This window comes from Delphinus delphis, chromosome X (genome assembly GCF_949987515.2).
Source record: "Delphinus delphis chromosome X, mDelDel1.2, whole genome shotgun sequence".
Lineage (NCBI taxonomy): Eukaryota > Metazoa > Chordata > Mammalia > Artiodactyla > Delphinidae > Delphinus > Delphinus delphis.
In genome coordinates this window covers 110854234-110874932 of record NC_082704.1, presented here as the reverse complement: position 1 = coordinate 110874932, position 20699 = coordinate 110854234, and the positions used below count along the sequence as shown (strand labels likewise).

The following is a 20699-nucleotide window of genomic DNA, read 5'->3' as shown; positions in this document are numbered from 1 at the left end:
AGAATGGAATAGAGGTGATGGTGAAGGAGAGCAATCCTTGTTTCAGGTGGAGAAATGAATCAATAAATAATAATTTTTTAATTTAGTAAGGCTTCTCATATAACTTGATAAATACTGGCAACCTAGAACTGCATTCATTTTACTGGCAACCTAGTAACTGCAAACACTTTATACCAATGCCATGGAAGAATTTTTAACAAAAAGAAAGCCATATTGTTTTTTTTTTTTTGCGGTACGCGGGGCTCTCACCGCTGTGGCCTCTCCCGTTGCGGAGCACAGGCTCCGGACGCGCAGGCTCAGCGGCCATGGCTCACGGGCCCAGCCGCTCCGCGGCATGTGGGATCTTCCCAGACCGGGGCACGAACCCATGTCCCCTGCATCGGCAGGCGGACCTTCAACCACTGCGCCACCAGGGAAGCCCCAGCCATATTGGTTTTGCAGTGCCTTTTTAACATCTGCAGGAGGCCAGAGTAGCCAAAAAGCAAAAGAGATTCTTAATCAAGACAGTATAATTCTTCTGAACTTTAAGAGCTTATTCAGATTCCTGCCTGCTGAAGGACTTCTGGAGAGGGCCAGATGAAGTTTTGAAGGCTCTTATGTTCTTTCATTATCTTCATTTTTTGAAACTTTCTGAAGAAAGAAGGAAACAGATCTATCTTAATAAGTCTCCCAGGGATGCACTGTCCTTAAAAACAATAAATGTGTATATTTGTATTCTGTGTTTGTTTGTTTTAGTTCCTTGTATACCAAGGAATGTCTTTTATTCTTTTTAAAATTATGGTAGGAAAAGGTATTTCTCTGTTAGGCTGTGGCAGAATTAGTAAATGACGTCCAAACAGACACATAACCCGGGCCGGCAAGATGTGAGGTTTGAATAGGTGATGCAGTGCATGAGACATTTGCACTAGATCTTTCTCTCTCGCTCAGCATACTTTTAGACGGGTCATACATTTGTTTCTCACCTACATACTTGCAGTCCAGTGGTAGAATCAGATAAATATGTGAAGGTGTCACTTTAATACAAGTTATGAAGGAGAGGTGTCTGCTCAGAGAGCATTTGGGGCTTCAGACCTAGCCACGGGGCTATGGGAAAACTTCCTTGAGGAAGTGAGGATTGAGCTAAGGCCTAAGGGATAGTGCAGGGTTGAATGGCACAGGGAGGGCCAAGCTTTTTGGAGGAAAGGGAACAGGCTCAATAGCAGGAGAGATCGTGGTGAGGATGGTGAGGGCTCAGCAAGCAAGGGAGACCTAGGGAGAGGAGGTTGGAGAGCATCCCTTGCTGGCCAGGCGAAGGGGCTTTGATGTGGTCCTTAGGGCAGGGGAGTTTGGGGAGCGTTCTAAGGGGAATGGTGGGGCAGTCAAATCAGATTTTCCTTTGCAAATGAAGAGTCTGGTTGCTGAGTGGCAGACATTAAAAGGGTTAGGAGGTTAGGCAGTACCCCAGGTGGGAATGCCAAGGGCTCCAACTGAGCTGGGAGTGTCCAGGTAGAGAAGAACAGTGGACCAATTTGAAAAAGATTTAGGAAGCAAAAATCAACAGCACTTGGTGATAACCTGGATGGATTTGGGATTGCAGAGATGGGAAGAGTGATCCTAAATTTCTGGCTAGGGTTCACTGAGATATGGGACAGGAGACAGGACCAGGTTCAGAGGGGGAAGATGAGGGGATGGTTAGGCATGCTGGTTACTTTTACTTATTCTCATTTTACATCTCAATACAGATTCATAGAGGGCAGGTCCAGACCAGAGGGGGTAGAAGGGATTTTTTTTTAATATTTTTATTGGAGTATAATTGCTTTACAGCGTTGTGTTAGTTTCTGCTGTACAACAAAGTGAATCAGCCATATGTATACATATATCCCCATATCCCCTCCCTCTTGAGCCTCCCTCCCAGCCTCCCTATCCCGCCCCTCTAGGTCATCACAAAGCATTGAACTGATCTTCCTGTGCTATGCAGCAGCTTCCCACTAGCCATCCATTTTACATTTGGTAGTGTATATATGTCAATGCTACTCTCTCACTTCGTCCCAGCTTCCCCTTCCCACCCTGTGTCCTCAAGTCCGTTCTCTACGTCTGAGTCTTTATTCCTGCCCTGCCACTAGGTTCATCAGTACTGTTTTTTAAGATTCCATATATGTGCGTTAGCATACAGTGTTTGTTTTTCCCTTTGGTAGAAGGGATTTGATGTTTTATTGGAAACAAAGGAGAAAATAGATTTTGTTATGTAGGAATTTTATTACTGACTTGGCTTGAAGGCAGTTGTTTTATAGAAGACTCTTTGTAAGATCCCACTTCCCACATCTTTCTTGGCTGCATGCTCTCTCATGTTCTTGATGATGTAGTACTATTTTCATAAGACTATACTCTTTTTAGAGTCAGAGCATGAAGTAAATTCATTGGGAGTTTTCCTTATAATGCTTTTTAAAATGTGAGAGTTTTTAACAACAAAAAAGAATATGTTTTAATTTATCTTTTGGTATTTCACTATATAATGCTCTAATGGAGCCATATTGCAAAAGTTATTATAAAAGTAATTGTTGTTTTATGAAAATGAGATGAATGTAGACATTTTAGTGCCATGATTAATAGCTTTAATAATTTTTGAAGAATTAATCTTTTAATCATCCCGTTTTCAACTAAAATTTCTTTTCACAGTGTATTAGTCTTTTCCAAAGCTTTACCTGATCTCAACAAATGGTCAGTGTCTCTTTTAAGAGGGAGTGTTTATAGTGGACTACTACAAAACCATTAAAATGAATAATCTAGAGCAGGGTTTCTCAATATCAGCACTTTCGACATTTGGGGCCAGGTAATTCTTTGTGGTGGGGACTGTCCTGTGCACTGTAGGGTGTTCAGCAGTATCCGTAGCCTTTACCCACTAGATGTAAGTACCCCCCACACCCCATAGTGACAACCAAAAGTGTCTCCAGACATTGCCACATGTCCCCTGGGGGCCACAATTATCCCCAGTTGACTAGATTTATGTTTAAATCTCAGATATACCATGTTGTACTTAAAAAAAAAACTGTTGCAAAAAGATGTGTACAATAACATGCCAGTTATATAATTTTTAATGTACAAAATAGTAGTAAATTTGCTTATGGGTAAATTCATCGCTAGTAATAAAAATGTGCATGGGAACAGTACATACCAACTTCAGAGTGAAAGTTACCTCTGGGGAGAGAAGGAATGGCAATGAACGAAGACATATTTATGATATTTCACATTTCAGATAGAGAGAGATCAGAAGCAAATAAACCAACATATTATAAACTTAAATCTCAAAGGGGTATGCAGTTTTTTCTTTATATTAACATGATCAGTCTGTTTTAAACTTCTGTAGCATATCATATAACATTCATCGTACCTTTTAACTTTTGTCATAAATTTTTACTTACTGTCATGCATTATTACACACCAGGATGCAAGCTTCTGTATGTATGAGATGCTTTATTTACTCACTCATGTTAAACCTAGGATGTCAAATAAAAAACCTCACATAAGGCGGGGGCCCAATAGATAGTTCTTAGCTGACTGACTGAAATGCTCCCCTAGGTATTAATCTTTGCTGATTAAGTCTGCAGTACTAAAATTTAGTAGTTAATCTAACTTTTAGTATTGGCAGACTATGGTAGTTTACAAGTAATAAATAATACAAGTCAAGGAAAGATATTTAAAGGATTTCTTAGGAAACAGTCTGGTTTTTATCATTGCATATCCTGGATAATGTTTTGTATTTCTATTAGCTCCATTGTATCTACCTGCCGTGGAATGTATTCCGTGCTTGAATTTACTCCCATTTTATAATTTTGCTCATAATGTAAAAATAATTTAAACAATTTATCTTAAGTTGAGAAAATTCTGTGAAATACAAGTTGGAATATAGATAAAGGTGGAAACAATGAAATATTTGCACATTCTTTTAGTTGTATAAATATAACAGACATTAGAAAACTATTTGAAATGTTTTGTTGGTGCTAACATGTACTTTTGAGAAAACAGAGAAGAGAAATAATCATGCCTCCCCCTCCCCAGGAGTGAGAGTGTGTGTGTGTGTGTGTGTGTGTGTTTCAGAATATATCCTTTTCAACAGTAGAACTTACATACATGGCTTGCAACAGTGAATAGCATTGCCATGGTTGAGAAATGGCCTCCAGAATCAATCTTCCCGAGTTTAAATATTTAGCCCTATTACTTCTTAGTTGTATGATCTTGGGGCAAATTATGGAACTTCTTTAAAATTCAGTACATTCTCATCTGTAAAATGAACATGATGATAAGATTCTCTTCAGAGTATTGATTTGAAGATTAAATGAAATACTACATGGGAAGCACAGACCCTGGCACAAAAGTACTGAAAAATAATAACCTAAAATAAAGCATACTTTTTCAGTTACCATATCTGTCTATAAGGTGATAATATTTATGTTTGTAGGATTTTGCTTCTGATGAATGAGCACGTCAGTGTTTGAAAACACTTAGTGTGATATTTGCAAACCAAATGAAATATTTTAAAATACTTTAGTTGTCAAGTTGTCTTCCTGCTATCTAGATGAAAAAATAAAGAATTTCTCCCAAGGAAGGGCTTCCTCAGAGAATAATTAGAAAATGAATTGTAGAGCATAACCTTTGGAATGTTTTAATCCATGAATAGGAGAGTAAAATAAAATCAGTATTTTCTTCTGTTCTGTTTCATAATGCATGTTGGATATTTTAAATTACAGAGCAAAAATTTAAAACAATGACTCCTGCTACTTCCTTACAACAGTGTATGATTGGTTTAGAGAATTCACTGTTCCAAAGCATAATTAAATCAAGTTATGTAACTGCATTTAAAATAACTTAGTAACTCTTATGATTGTTAATACCAATCGGTTGCTTTGCCAACATCTTAAGAAGGGACAATTGATTCTGGGAATAAAGCAATGACTGAGGAACTTTAGACAGTCAGTAGCAGGAATGAGTTTTGGTTACAAGTCTCTGTGTTCAGTATGGTTGTTCACTGATTGAGGCATGGTTTTTATGAGGTGGAGGATCTTGAGAATACTGGAAGAAATATAAACACATAGTAATTTTTTGACAAAAATTAAAGACAAAGAAAAATTATTGAAAGCAGCAAGGGAAAAATGACAAATAACATACAAGGGAACTCGCATAAGGTTAACAGCTGATTTCTCAGCAGAAACTCTACAAGCCAGAAGGGAGTGGCATGATATATTTAAAGTGATGAAAGGGAAGAACCTGCAGCCAAGATTGCTCTACCCGGCAAGGATCTCATTCAGATTCGATGGAGAAATCAAAAGCTTTACAGACAAGCAAAAGCGAAGAGAATTCAGCACCACCAAACCAGCTCTACAACAGATGCTAAAGGAACTTCTCTAAGTGGAAAACACAAGAGAAGAAAAGGACCTACAAAAACAAACCCAAACAATTAAGAAAATGGTCATAGGAACATACATATCGATAATTACCTTAAACGTGAATGGATTAAATGCTCCAACCAAAAGACACAGGCTTGCTGAATGGATACAAAAACAAGACCCATATATATGCTGTCTACAAGAGACCCACTTCAGACCTAGGGACACATACAGACTGAAAGTGAGGGGATGGAAAAAGATATTCCATGCAAATGGAAATCAAAAGAAAGTTGCAGTAGCAATACTCATATCAGGTAAAATAGACGTTAAAATAAAGAATGTTACAAGAGACAAGGAAGGACACTACATAATGATCAAGGGATCAATCCAAGAAGAAGATACAACAATTATAAATATATACACACACAACATAGGAGCACCTCAATACATAAGGCAACTGGTAACAGCTATAAAAGAGGAAATGGACAGTAACACAATAATAGTGGGGGACTTATAACACCTCACTTACACCAATGGGCAGATCATCCAAAGTGAAAATAAATAAGGAAACAGAAGCTTTAAATGACACAATAGACCAGATAGATTTAATTGATATTTATAGGACATTCCATCCAAAAACAGCAGATTACACTTTCTTCTCAAGTGCGCATGGAACATTCTCCAGGATGGATCACATCTTGGGTCACAAATCAAGCCTCAGTAAATTTAAGAAAATTGAAATCATATCAAGCATCTTTTCTGACCACAATGCTATGAGATTAGAAATGAATTACAGGGTAAAAAACATAAAAACCACAAACACATGGAGGCTAAACAATACGTGACTAAATAACCAAGAGATCACTGAAGAAATCAAAGAGGAAATAAAAACATACCTAGAAACAAATGACAATGAAAACATGACGATCCAAAACCTATGGGATGCAGCAAAAGCAGTTCTAAGAAGGAAGTTTATAGCTATACAAGCCTACCTCAAGAAACAAGAAAAATCTCAAATAAACAATCTAACCTTCCACCTAAAGGAACTAGAGAAAGAAGAACAAACAAAATACAAACTTAGCAGAAGAAAAGATACAAAGATCGGAGCAGAAATAAATGAAACAGAAACAAAGAAAACAATAACAAGGATCAATAAAAGTAAAAGCTGGTTCTTTGAGAAGGTAAACAAAATTGATAAACCAATAGCCAGACTCATCAAGAAAAAGAGGGAGAGGACTCCAATCTATAAAATTAGAAAGAAAAAGGAGAAGTTACAACAGACACTGCAGAAATACAAAGCATCCTAAGAGACTACTACAAGCAACTCTATGCCAATAAAATGGACAACCTGGAAGAAATGGACAAATTCTTAAAAAACGTATAACATTCCAAGACTGAACCAGGAAGAAATAGAATATCACAACTGTGATTAAAGATCTTCCAAGAAGCAAAAGTCCAGGCCCAGATGACTTCACAGGTGAATTCTATCAAACATTTAGAGAAGAGCTAACACCCATCCTTCTCAAACTCTTCCCAAAAATTGCAGAGAAAGGAACACTCCCAAACTCATTCTATGAGGCCACCATCACCCTGATACCAAAACCAGACAAAGATACTACAAAAAAAGAAAATTACAGACCAATATCACTGATGAATATAGATGCAAAAATCCTCAACAAAATACTAGCAAACAGAATCCAACAACACATTAAAAGGATCATACACCATGATCAGGTGGGATTTATCTCAGGGATGCAAGGATTCTTCAATATACGCAAATCAATCAATGTGATACACCATATTAACAAATTGAAGAATAAAAACCATATGATCATCTCAGTAGATGCAGAAAAAGCTTTTGACAAAATTTAACACCAATTTATGATAAAAACTCTCCAGAGGGCTTCCCTGGTGGTGCAGTGGTTGAGAGTTTGCCTGCCGATGCAGGGGACACGGGTCGTGCCCCGGTCTGGGAAGATCCCACATGCCACGGAGCGGCTGGGCCCGTGAGCCATGGCCACTGAGCCTGCGCGTCCGGAGCCTGTGCTCTGCAACGGGAGAGGCCACAGCAGTGAGAGGCCCACGTATCGCAAAAAAAACAAAACAAAACAAAAAACTCTCCAGAAAGTGGGCATAGAGGGAACCTACCTCAACATCATAAAGGCCATATATGACAAACCCTCAGCAAACATCATTCTCAATGGTGAAAAACTGAAAGCATTTCCTCTAAGATCAGGAACAAGACAAGGATGTCCACTCTCACCACGGTTATTCAACATAGTTTTGGAAGTCCTAGCCACGGCAATCAGAGAAGGAAAAGAAATAAAAGGAATACAAATTGGAAAAGAAGAAGTAAAACTGTCACTGTCTGCAGATGACTTGTTACTATACATAGAGAATCCTAAAGATGCCACCAGAAAACTAGTAGAGCTAATTAATGAATTTGGTAAAGTTGCAGGTTACAAAATTAACACACAGAAATCTCTTGCATTCCTATATGCTAATGATGAAAAATCTGAAAGAGAAATTAAGGAAGCACTCCCATTTACCATTGCAACAAAAAGAATAAAATGCCTAGGAATAAACCTACCTAGGGAGACAAACGACCTATGTGCAGAAAACTATAAGACACTGATGAAAGAAATTAAAGATGATACCAACAGATGGAGAGATACACCATGTTCTTGGATTGGAAGAATCAATATTGTGAAAATGACTGTACTACCTAAAGCAATCTACAGATTCAATGCAATCCCTATCAAATTACCAATGGCATTTTTTACAGAACTAGAACAAAAAACCTTAAAATTTGTATGGAGACACAGAAGACCCCGAATAGCCAAAGCAGTCTTGAGGGAAAAAGTGCTGAGCTGGAGGAATCAGACTTCAGACTATACTTCAAAGCTACAGTAATGAAGACAATATGGTACTGGCACAAAAACAGAAGTATAGATCAATGGAACAAGATAGAAAGCCCAGATATAAACCCACGCACCTATGGTCAACTAATCTATGACAAAGGAGGCACGGATATACAGTGGAGAAAAGACAGTCTCTTCAATAAGTGGTGCTGAGAAAACTGGACAGCTGCATGTAAAAGAATGAAATTAGAACACTCCCTGACACCATACAGAAAAATAAGCTCAAAATGGATTCGAGACCTAAATGTAAGACCAGACACTATACAACTTTTAGAGGAAAACATAGGGAGAACACTCTTTGACATAAATCACAGCAAGATCTTTTTTGATCTACCTCCTAGAGTAATGGAAATAAAAACAAAAATAAACAGGTGGGACCTAATGAGACTTCAAAGCTTTTGCACAGCAAAGGAAACCATAAATAAGACGAAAAGACAACCCTCAGAATGGGAGAAAATATTTGCAAACGAATCAACGGACAAAGGATTATTCTCCAAAATATATAAACAGCTCATGCATCTCAATATTAAAAAAACAAACAGCCCAATCCAAAAATGGGCAGAAGACCTAAATAGACATTTGTCCAAAGAAGACATATAGATGGCCAAGAAGCACTTGAAAAGCTGCTTAACCACTATGGAGAACAGTATGGAGGTCCCTTAAAAAACTAAGAATAGAATTACCATATGATCCAGCAATCCCACTACTGGGCGTATAACCAGAGAAAACCATAATTCAAAAAGACGCACGCACCCCAATGTTCATTGCAGCACTATTTACAATAACCAGGTCATGGAAGCAACCTAAATACCCATTGACAGATGAATGGATAAAGAAGATGTGGTACATGTATACAATGGAATATTACTCAGCCATAAAAAGGAATGGAATTGGGTCGTTTGTTGAGACATGGATGGATCTAGAGACTGTCATACAGAGTGAAGTAAGTCAGAAAAAGAAAAAGAAATATCATATATTAACGCATATATGTGGAACCTAGAAAAATGGTACAGATGAACCGGTTTGCAGGGCAGAAATTGAGACACCGATGTAGAGTACAAACGTGTGGACACCAAGGGGGGAAAGTGGCAGGGGGCGGGGGTGTGTGTGTGATGAATTGGGCAATTGCGATTGACATGTATACACTGATGTGTATAAAATTGATGACTCGTAAGAACCTGCTGTATAAAAAAATAAATAAAATTCAAGGGTTTCCCTGGTGGCGCAGTGGTTGAGAGTCTGCCTGCCGATGCAGGGGACATGGGTTTGTGCCCCTGTCCGGGAAGATCCCACATGCCGCGGAGCGGCTGGGCCCATGAGCCGTGGCCGCTGAGCCTGCGTGTCCAGAGCCTGTGCTCTGCAATGGGAGAGGCCACAACAGTGAGAGGCCCACGTACTGCAAAAAATAATAATAAAATTAAATTAAATTTAAAAAAGAAATAAAATAAATTAAAGAAATATAAGCCCTAGAGGTATTTTTCTGTTTGTTACTATTCACAAAATTTATTTTTCATTCTCTTTCTAATTTTTTTTTCAGTTGTAGAAATTTATTCTGGGAAATGTTAAATGCCTTGATATAGCTTATTCACTCATGAAGGTAGTAGTACAATTCAGGAACCTCTGTCTTTCTGCATTCCAAAGTAATATAATTCCTATTGAGGCAAAATTAAGGGTGAGACATGGAATTATCATTAGTGTTTACTTATATTTTTTATTACATCCTTAGTTTGTTATTTAAAATGTGAGCTCTTTTTTTTTTTTTTTAACGCCGCCGCCACGAGGCCCAGGCCCAACCCAAAATGTGAGTTCTTAAGTAACTCATTGTTTAAACAAGTAAGCAGTTTACACCTATCTTGTTAACTACAGCTGGTGACATTCTCTTGCAGACATTGTGGGGGCAATGGTGTGCTTTTGTGAATAAATTGAATTTAAACACAGTTCTTTGGAGTTATTTTTCATATATTTGTCCTTTGTCTACACCTATATTACATGTAGCATCTCAGGGTGGTGGCATGAATTTATTTAAAAGCAAAACCAAAAGCTCAGCTCATAAAAGTTCTGTAAGCTAAGAAACTGAACATTGAGGATCATTGGCAAAGTCCAGGGGGATAGATTGAACAATACATGCTATCTGTTCTACTTTCTGAACCAGAATAGGGCAAACTGTCCAAAGGGAATAGGAAAAGACTTGGACCGATGCCCACAGGCGGCCCAGCCTCAGACCAGCCAACCCAACGAGAAAGATGTTTGCTAATGATTCAGGTTTTGAAATTGGGCTCTGGTGCATCAATCTGCCTTTGAAATTGAGGTTGCTAAAAACCCCAACTACCTGTTTTGCTGCCAGACACCAAGCGTGGTGGATCTCTTCCTATCTTAGTGAGGATGAGTTAAAATTGGGAGTCGGGGGTGATACCCATGTCTTTCACTGCTCTGCAGATTTAAGAGCTGCACATAGTTCTAAAAAATTTTTTTTTGTAACAAGCAGATGAAATTGTCTCCTGAAGGAAAGCCAGGAGGATATGACCTCTGTAGTGATAACAAGCTGAAAGAAGGCAAAAATTGCAGAAGTCGGCTGAGATAAGGAAAGAAGATGAAGAAACCTAAAATGAAAGAAGTAAAAGAACATTTATTGAACACCTGCTATGCGCCTGCCATTCTAGGCATTTGTGATGCATTAGTGAACAAAACATATAAAGCAATTATGAAAAGTTCAACCTAAAAGTTACAAGATTTCTAGTGGAAACTATTAGAAAAATAGGAGTAGAAACAACATTTAAGGTTGCTAGAAGAAAACCCCTAGATATATTCTGATAATTTAAAATTTCCATTCCAAGGAAAAGGAAAAGTCCTAACAGCATAACAGCATCTAGGCAGAAAAAAAGAAGTTATCTACATCCGAACAAAAACCAAATTGACCTCGGAGTTCTTTTCTACAACACAAATACCAGAAGACTATCAGGGTATCGCTAGCCCATTTGGAGCCTTATGTGGATTAGAAAACGGCAATTCTTCTTTTAAGATCTTGCATTTTCTTTTTTGTTTGGCCAAGCCATGCGGCTTGTGGGGTCTTAGTTCCCTGACCAGGGACTGAACCTGGGCCCTCAGCAGTGAAAGTGCGGAGTCCTAACCACTGGACTGCTAGGGAATTCCCTTCATTTTCTTCTTCTTGGAAAAGTATCTTAGTGTATGGATTTTGTTACAACAAGACACTTTACTCCTAACTACTGGAAAGTTGCTTTAATAAACATACAAACCTGAGACATCTATGATGTGAATGGCACTTTCCAGGGCTTTGCAGGACACACAACCTTACAGTGACCCTGAGGATGGTGGAGAACATAAGGTTGTCTTCCTGAGAATTTTGTGCCTTCCAAGTTGCCATTCACATGTGAGGACTTTCAGATATATGTAAGGACCTGGAAAATAGGATACTTACTCAGAAAGCCATCCAAAGATAAATAGTGGCTGAGCAAAAACGTAATGCAAATTGAACACTCAAATATGTGAAAAACCACGGTAGGAAATATGTAAAGAAATAGAAACTATACACCTGTAACTAACACAGCAGTGTGAATCAACTATATTTCAATAAAAAATTTTTAAAAAATGATCCAGACTCAGAGATATAGAGAACAGGCATGTGGTTGCCAAGGGGGAGAGGGGTAGGGAAAGGATTGATTGGGAGCTTGGGATTAACAAATGCAAACTATTATATATAGGGTGGATAAACAACAAGGTCCTACCGTATAGCACAGGGAACTATATTCAATATCCTGTGATAAACCATAATGGAAAAGAATATGAAAAAGCGTATATATGTAAAACTGAATCACTTTGCTGTACAGCAGAAATTGACACAACATTGTAAATCGACTATACTTCAGTAAAAATTTTAAAAATAATAAACATAAACATGATCCAACTATATGCTGTCTGTGAAAGACTCACTTTAGATCCAAAGAGACAAAAAGGTTGAAGTGGGAGAATGGAAAGAGATATTCCACAGAAATAGTAAGCAAAAGAGAACAAGTGATTATGTTATATATTATCAGACAAAATAGACTTTAATTTTTTTTTAAAAGGTTACAAGAGACAAGGACATTATACATTAACAAAAAGGTCAAATATAGGTGACTTCCTTGGCAGTGCAGTGGTTAAGACTCCACACTTCCATTACAGGGGGCACAGGTTCCATCCCTGGCCAGGGAAATAAGATCCAACATGCTGCAAAACGCGGCCAAAAAAAAAGAGGTCAAATATAGCAAGAGGATAACAACAAAGAAAAAGAAATAGAGACTAAATATAATAGCTCATGTGTGTGTAATTACAAATTAAATATAGCAGCCAAAACCTATTCTCAATAATAAATTTATTTAACAAAGTGATATAAGAAGTATCAGGGTCAGTAACCCCAGAGTAATTTTAAACAGTTTAAGGTCACAGTCATTTAAACTGGTTCTGGCATAAGAATCAACAGGTCAATAGTATAGACTAGATTAAAAAGCTCTGAAAGAAAATCTAGAGTATATATAGAAGGATGCTAAGATGCAACAGAACTAAAAATCCATGGTAAAAGATACTGGGAAAATTGGTTCCGTTTTTAGAAATTTAAATTTAGATTCCCTCACCATATAGCGTATTAAAATAAATTACAAGTGAATAAAGACTTAAGGAACAAGATTAAATCATTGAAATATCGAGACAGGTAAATGTGGATGAATATTAATTATATACAAGCTAAGTAAGGAGTCTGAGGACAAAAGTTGTGCACCTAATACCAAAGGCATGTATCAATAAATTTGACTATATAATAATAAACTATGTTCAGCAACAATAACAACAACACCCTAAATAATTCCATGTCCACAACAATCTGGGGAAAATATTTGTAACAAAATTTGTCAACAAGTTCACATTCATGAATCAGTAAGAAAAACATTAAGCTTAGTACACCTTATTTCACTTACCAGTTCATAGAAGCAAACCTTTGATCTCGTTGGTGTCTAAAGATTTTTTTAATGATTGTATTTAGTGTTGGCTATGGTTGTAGCGTGGGTTCTCATGCTGCTGAAGGGAACTGTAAAATGATATATTTTTGGATATCAGTTTGGCAGTATTAGGAGCCTTTACCGTTCATACCCTTTAACCCAGTTATATCAGTTACAGAATTTACTTTATGGAAATGAAGATGCAGGTGTTGAAGTATGTTCATTGATAGACTGGTTAAATAACCATCCATTAAAAATGGTGGTTTTAAAAATTATTTAATACCAGGTCAGATGTTCCTTATACAATATCAAATGAAATAAAAGCAACATACAGCACAATATATGTGTTCTCAAATTCTTCCAATTTGAGAAAAATTTACTGGAAGAAAATATACCAAGATGTTATTAGGAAGGGTTATATAGTTTTTTATTTCTTTTTATGCTTCTCTTATACTCTTATACCCCTTTATGTTCTTTTATATGAGTTTGTATTATTTTTATAAGTAGTTTGAATAAAAGTAAAATGTTAAATTTTTTCCAGCATCTTCTGCCCTTGATTGCATGTGTTTTCCACCAAACATTGGATTTTATGTAGAAAACTTCCGTCTATTTGGCTTTGTTGTATAAGTAAATGTATAAACCATATTGAGTGTGTATGTGTCTGTGTGTGAGTGTTGAGGAGAAAGAGGATTTTCATGGTATTGGTGAAAGGATAAATAAAAGAATAAACATTTCATCTTATTTGACCCCCCTTCGGGCAACTGTTTTATACTGTAAATTCTATTTATGAGATGCCAGGAGAAAAAAATCTGATGAATTTCTTTCTTCAAGATGGTAGTCATAAATTTAAATATGTAGTCATATCAGTGGACAGTTTTGACCTAAGCAAGACCTTTTATAAAATCAGGCAAAGTTTTAACACTTAGGATGCCATTTAAAAAATGTGCAGTAGGGCTTCCCTGGTGGCGCAGTGGTTGAGAGTCCGCCTGCCGATGCAGGGGACATGGGTTCGTGCCCTGGTCCGGGAAGATCCCACATGCCGCGGAGCGGCTGGGCCCGTGAGCCATGGCCGCTGAGCCTGTGCGTCTTGAGCATGTGCTCCGCAACGGGAAGAGGCCACAACAGTGAGAGGCCTGCGTACCATAAAAAAATAAAAAATAAAAAATGTACAATATAGGGTGAAATGGTACCTGGAACAACACTCAGTTGAAATGTGGGCAGTCCTCCTCTCTTCCTGGATGCAATCCTGTTGCCCCTTTCTCTGTGCTGTGAGCAGTTTCTTGTTAGGGCTTTGTACTTTCTCTTAGGCCGCAGGTGGATTGCTAGCTAGAGCCATTTGTAAAGGAGCAGGGTAAGAAAACAGTGTCAATGTATTAAGAGAGAGTAGCATACGTAGCAGAGTTACCTGGTACTACCTATACTAATATTCTAGGTGATCATCCTCCACATCACTTTGACTTTGCAGTTATTCCTTCTCAGTAATGAAACAGTTACAATATCAGAAAGTACCTGGGTGGCTGAGTTTAAGTCAGAAGGTCTGCTGATGTACAAATAAATTGTATCCCCGAAGCTCTCTGTACTCTACAATTCTGTTCCTCCCTTAAAAACAAAAACATAATAACTTAATAAGAATCTTTTTCCTCAATAGCCTATAGCACTTTCAGATACTTTTTCCCCTGTAACACAAATATGAAAGCTGGTATTTTCTTCTTTTTTCAACGGGCAGGTGAGAAACAGGGTTTGATTTACAGATACAGTTACGACTCAGAGTTTGTCTTTCAGCATAATGACTGAAATGGTAGCTTTTTTAAAATTTCTTTTTTTCCCCCCTACTTATTTGATTCTCTTTGCTTTTGTAAGGAATCTAGGAGAAAAGCATATATTTTTAATAAGTTAATGATTTTGTACCCTGTTGGTTATTGCCTCGTATTGTGTCTGTTTTTCAAGTCTTTGCTTTGATGCAGGGACAAAGTTTTATAAAAGATTTGCTCTTACAGATCTGAAAGTATACCCACTTAGAGTAAAAAAGAACAGGCCTGAATCATTCAGAAGACCTTTTTATATGACATGTTGCCTTTGAAGAATCTATATATTACTTTACCAAAAGCTTTTTTATTCCTTTCATAGACTAGAATATCTTACATGAATTATTTAGCCTAGTTATACTTAATCTTTAGCATTTTCATTTCCTTCCCAGCCCTTATTTTCTTGTCTTCCAGCCACAAAAGACCAAAAAAAAAAAGGATTTGTGATGTTTTTAGTTTAAAATAGGGTTCTTCTCACCAACTACTTCTGCTAGTTCAGGAGAGCTAAATAAAGGCAGGGGAAAGTTGGTGATTGGTATTTGGTGGCAAATGTTTATCTCACTTTGGATATGAAATGGCTATCAATGGGGAAGAGCTGGTGAACAACTAGATAGGTTTGTTAGGAAGAGGTAAGTGAAGGGAGGAGACTTGGAAGAGGTATTCTGCTACCAGCAACTACCAAGTATTATAGAAGCCTTTTCTCTGGTCTTAGAAACCCAATTAAATGTGTCCCTGGGTTTCAGAGGGCAGTATAGATGCCAGTCTATTGTCAGCCATCCTGGCACTTTTGCGTAGTCTCAAGACATTGACACTGCTGGTTCATCCATATTCTATTGCCAAATCTGCTCTTCATCCCCCAGCCCCTCCCCCTTCTCCTTTTCCTTCCCTGACAATGCCTGCAGGGTAGTAAGAAAGAGAATTTTGGAACTGAGAAATGAGGGACTGGGGAAGAGGAGGATTTATTTTTTAATCTCTGGGTTCTTGCTACTCTGTTTCACAATGTACCCCCAGACAGTTGGGATTCCCAGTTTGAAAAACACTGGAGAATGACTTTTCTTCTGCCTCTTTTCCTTTGCAGGAAACGCATGAAATTGTGGCAATCAAGAAATTCAAGGACAGTGAAGGTATATATATACTTTTTCTTTTTATATTTAGTTTTTGTGAATAGAATATGGAAGAGATGAAATCTAGCTGATTAGACTGTGTTCCTCAGATTTTACAGTCTCAATCTCAGTAAACGTATCTTAATTATCATCATGCTTTGCTTTGAAACATTTAGTTCCTCCCGTGTGAATCTTTTCAAATCTCATGATATCAGAAAATTCATCTTGTGTTTTACGGGACAGTCAACACTGGAAATCTTGCTTCAAATACTGGATAGAAGACATGCTATTTACACTGTTTCTAAATACTAACAGTTTAAAATAATAAAACTTACTTGAAGTAAATACTTCCTGGGTTCACACAAGTAGCAAGTGCTATGTTAAAGGTTTTAATATTGGTTACTGCGATCTCTGCTTCCTAGTTAGCTAGAAATATAAAGATAAGTGGTATGTAAACAGTACAGAGGGAATGGTTTTATATTTAGGATAACTCATTGGGAAAATAAAAGCTTTTCAAGAAGAAATACCATACTTGAAGGCTTTGGTCACACATCCAAACCATTTCAAATGGAGTATTAAAATTACCCTATCCTGGGCAAGAAAGTTTAAAATAAAGGATTAACAACAACAAAAAATAATGCACCAAAAAAAAAGTAATGTACAAAAGAAAAAATAAATAAAGCATTTCATTAGGCCATTAGGTTTTAAATCCAGACCATCCAAATACAGCCAAGTAGAAAAACTGACCACAAAGACACACATGGATGGCCTTTAAGAAGCTCTAGGCAGCATTTTTTCAATTTTTGTTTTTTGACAGAGATCCCACAGCAGAAGTATTTTTTACCTCCTACACAGTATCCTCATACATAATGTCATATATATAACTGAAGCAAAAGTTTCACAAAATTACTTATTTTACTAATGTGAGGTTCTCCATTTTCTGTTCTTTCTTGCTCATATAAGTGCCTATTTTGGCATGAAATACTTTGATGTCACCACTAATGAGTCACAACCTGCCATTTGAAAACAAGTGCTGCAGGAGTAAGAGGCCCCACCATAGCATCAACCTTCATATCTAATTGGAAGTGTGACAATAGGCATTCATAGCCTACCTTCATCAGCACACAGTGACTGTGATATAAGACACCAACCTCTGTATTTGTGAAGTTTCATCACCCCTACCTTAGAGACTTAGCAAACATTAAATAACAAAAGGGCCTTGCTAACAACTCCTGGGGTAGATGCAGTAGTATTTGATGTAACCCAGCTCTGATGTGCTGGTTATGGTGGAGCACAAGCATGTCAGCCAGGAATTTTAGCATTGGCTTGGCAGCCTTAAGGAGAAGGCAACAAAAAAATACTTTAGCTTGTTCTTTAAAAACAAAACCCAAAAAAGCCCTGCTTCCAATCATGTACCGGTAGTCTAATGGGAAGCGATAGCCCTAGGCCAACCCCCTAGGAGACCATTGGAAATAAGCTCTTTGAGCAGTGGCTTTGGGCTAGCCGCAGGTGGCCAGGAGACAAACGGTGATCTACTAAAAAGAGTGGTTGCAACAGTAGATCAAAGCATGACCTTTGTCTGTATATAAAGACTTCTGGCTGTGCATTCATCTTGTAAGGCACATTGTCAACCATCAGCTACCACCAAAAATAATAATTGTCATCAAATTTTTGAAAAGCAGTGCAATCTAGGCCATGTATGTCATTGCTGTTTTTAAGAAGACTAAATACCCAATTCTTCACAACCTCTATCCTATGAATACCAATTCTTAGCTTCAATTAAACAATATATTAGTCCCTGAATTACAGTACCTTCAGACTGGCAATCAATAGTGTATCTGTTAAAATTCATTGAGCACTGGGGACTTCCCTGGCTGTCCAGCAATTAAGACTCCGCACTTCCACTGCAGGGGGTTCGGGTTCGATCCCTGATCAGGGGAACTAAGATCCCACATGCCGTGTGGCGCGGCCAAAAAAGAAAGAAAAGAAAAAGAAATTCATTGAGCACTGAGCCAGGTGCTATAAGAACAGTGAAGGTAGTAAATCAGATCCGGATACTTTCAAGAAGCTTCTGACCTATTAACAGAATTAAGACCTGTAAATAAAAAGCAGTAAAACGAGTAGAAAGCAGTCAGTGGCTGAATGACTTTGTATAATTTTGAGGCGAGAGAGATTGTTTCTAGCTGTGGCATCCCAGGGGTGTATGGATAGTCTAAACATTATAGGATACATTTGATCAGTTTTTATTTCACTGAGCTGACAGAACATGAATCCACTCTGCCCTCATCTCTGCTGGACCATTATCAGTTGCCATACCTCACAGGCATGCAGCCGCATCACCCACCCACTTTGCAGATGGACAGCTTTGTAAGGGCGCCTATACATACTTCTAGAGGGACACTTCCTAAATATTTCAGCAATAGAATCTAAAAACATATCCAATTATTCATAACTTTTTAGTTCCAAACCTATTCTAGGCACACTTTCCTATTGTTTCCAGTTCTCCCTGGGAGATCTCACACAATCTTTTCTGTCTTTACCCTTTTCCTCCTGCCGTGTAGTACCATGCTTAATGGAAAGTTAGGGAAAATGTGTGGTAAACACCCTTTTGGAGTGTGAAGTATACATAGATAGTCTAGTATAGGTGAGGATGTCCATTCAACCCCTATGTAAACCACTTAATTCTGTATCAGTTTATCATCTTAAATTTTAGTCAGGCTAATTATAATAAAAAATACAGTTTCATGATAATATTGCCCTTATTGTCATATAGCTCTCATGAATTTCTTTTATTAGTTACTCTGAATATATTATTTTGATATTTTGGTAGTGACTTTTCCAAATCCAATGTTTAAAAATCTTCGTGAAGGTAATGAAATAATCCTGTGAAAGCATTGTTAAACTGAAATAGGATCTGAAATTGGTCTGACCCACGTTCAAGCTAATCAAGTATTCTTATGCTGATTATGTCAAGGAATATTTTATGAGTATATATTACCTCCTGTTAGCTTTAAAAGATTATGATAATGTCCTGTTTTCTTGTTAAATTCATATGTATGCACAAATTTGCATGAAACATTTTTTAAACAACATTTTAAGGTAGACCACTATTTAGTTCAAGAAGTCCTTATTATCCCAGGACAATAGATTACTATTTAAAATGGAAACCAAAATTTCATAGTAAATAAAAAGTTAGATCGGGAGTTTCAGTTGAAAAAATGAAACTAAAATTATAAAAATAAGTTTATCTTATAGTTAACACAATTTAGATTATAATAGCAACTATGTACTGTTTCTTAGAAAAAAGAATCAATTGCTATCTTTTGGCAGGGTGGGGCAATTTTTACAGTAAAATCATAGGCTAGGTCAGTGAATGACTTTCACAATAAAAAGAAGGTCATTAAAAATATACAAAAGACTTTGTCACTCTTCTCTTGGTTTTTGTATGTTCCTGTTTTTTTGTCTTCATCCTTGTTCATTTTTTATTCTCCAGTTGTTAGCTGATATAACACCATCAGATCATTTATCAGTGTCTGTGCCTATGATTTTCTCTGAAAGACTGACACACTGGTGGGAATCAACACCTGTTAAAAGGAAGGAATATTTGAGTGATGACAGTTTTATTTGAGATCACTTCATTTGTTAATATTTTCTTGTTTTGATGACTTTTGCTTCTTTATACATCATCACAAATGTGGAGTCTCAGATAACGAATTCTTAATGATATCCTGAATGATAGTATTATAAATTTGTCTATTAATGTAAATTCCCACAGAGAAACATTAACTAATAAATACCTAACCGACCAGAAGTCTCCATAGAATTAATTCTGCTCAGTACATATTTGGATTTTTCTGAGAAGAGAAAAATGACCACAGACCAAAAAGATACTAGAGATTATTTAGTTAAAAGGTACTTTTCAGACTATGTATAATAATAAATTTAGCCTAATCCTCCTACCTTTCCTATAATTCCAATCTTGTACAATGAGATTTGATGTTCAGATGATAATCTTCTATCACTATTGGATCATCATTTTCACGTACACGCATGTGCCAGTGTCTACCGTCCTCAATTTTTTAAATAATCCAAGAACACTGATATAGATTAGATAGCTTTGGACCAGCAAGAAAAAAAAACACTGTTTAACCTTTAATTGAAGAAGTCCTGTGGTCTAAACTTTATATTTGACAAACATTTGGATCTTCTGATGTGACAACACCTTCTGATTATTTGAACTTTTCAGTCCTTCCTGAATGTATGGGTGATGGGGTGAGGAGGGATCCTCCCCACTTGTCACTGGGCCTCCGTACATGGCAAGGAGGCTGACTGTCAGGGAGCTGTGTTGTAATCCATGGTTAACATGGAATTTAGGTTGTGTCTTTGCTTTTATATCAAATAAAATTGCTTGCATTTCATATCCTGCTGCTGCTTATGTTTCTATAGATAAATACTTTACCTTGGAATGGACATTTTTGTTCATAATCATGAGAAAATGTTTAATTGATCATCTGTTCTTTGC

The 20699-nt window shown here is 37.2% G+C and overlaps 1 protein-coding gene across 2 annotated transcripts in view; it reads left to right on the top strand.

The window, feature by feature from the left end:
• CDKL5 (cyclin dependent kinase like 5) overlaps positions 1-20699 on the top strand; it is a 182882-nt gene that overhangs the window by 95603 nt on the left and 66580 nt on the right. For both annotated transcript variants that reach the window (XM_060001857.1, XM_060001856.1), the window contains one exon: positions 16153-16198. In XM_060001857.1, coding sequence (XP_059857840.1) covers positions 16153-16198 — 46 coding nt within the window. The remainder of the gene's footprint in view (positions 1-16152; positions 16199-20699) is intronic.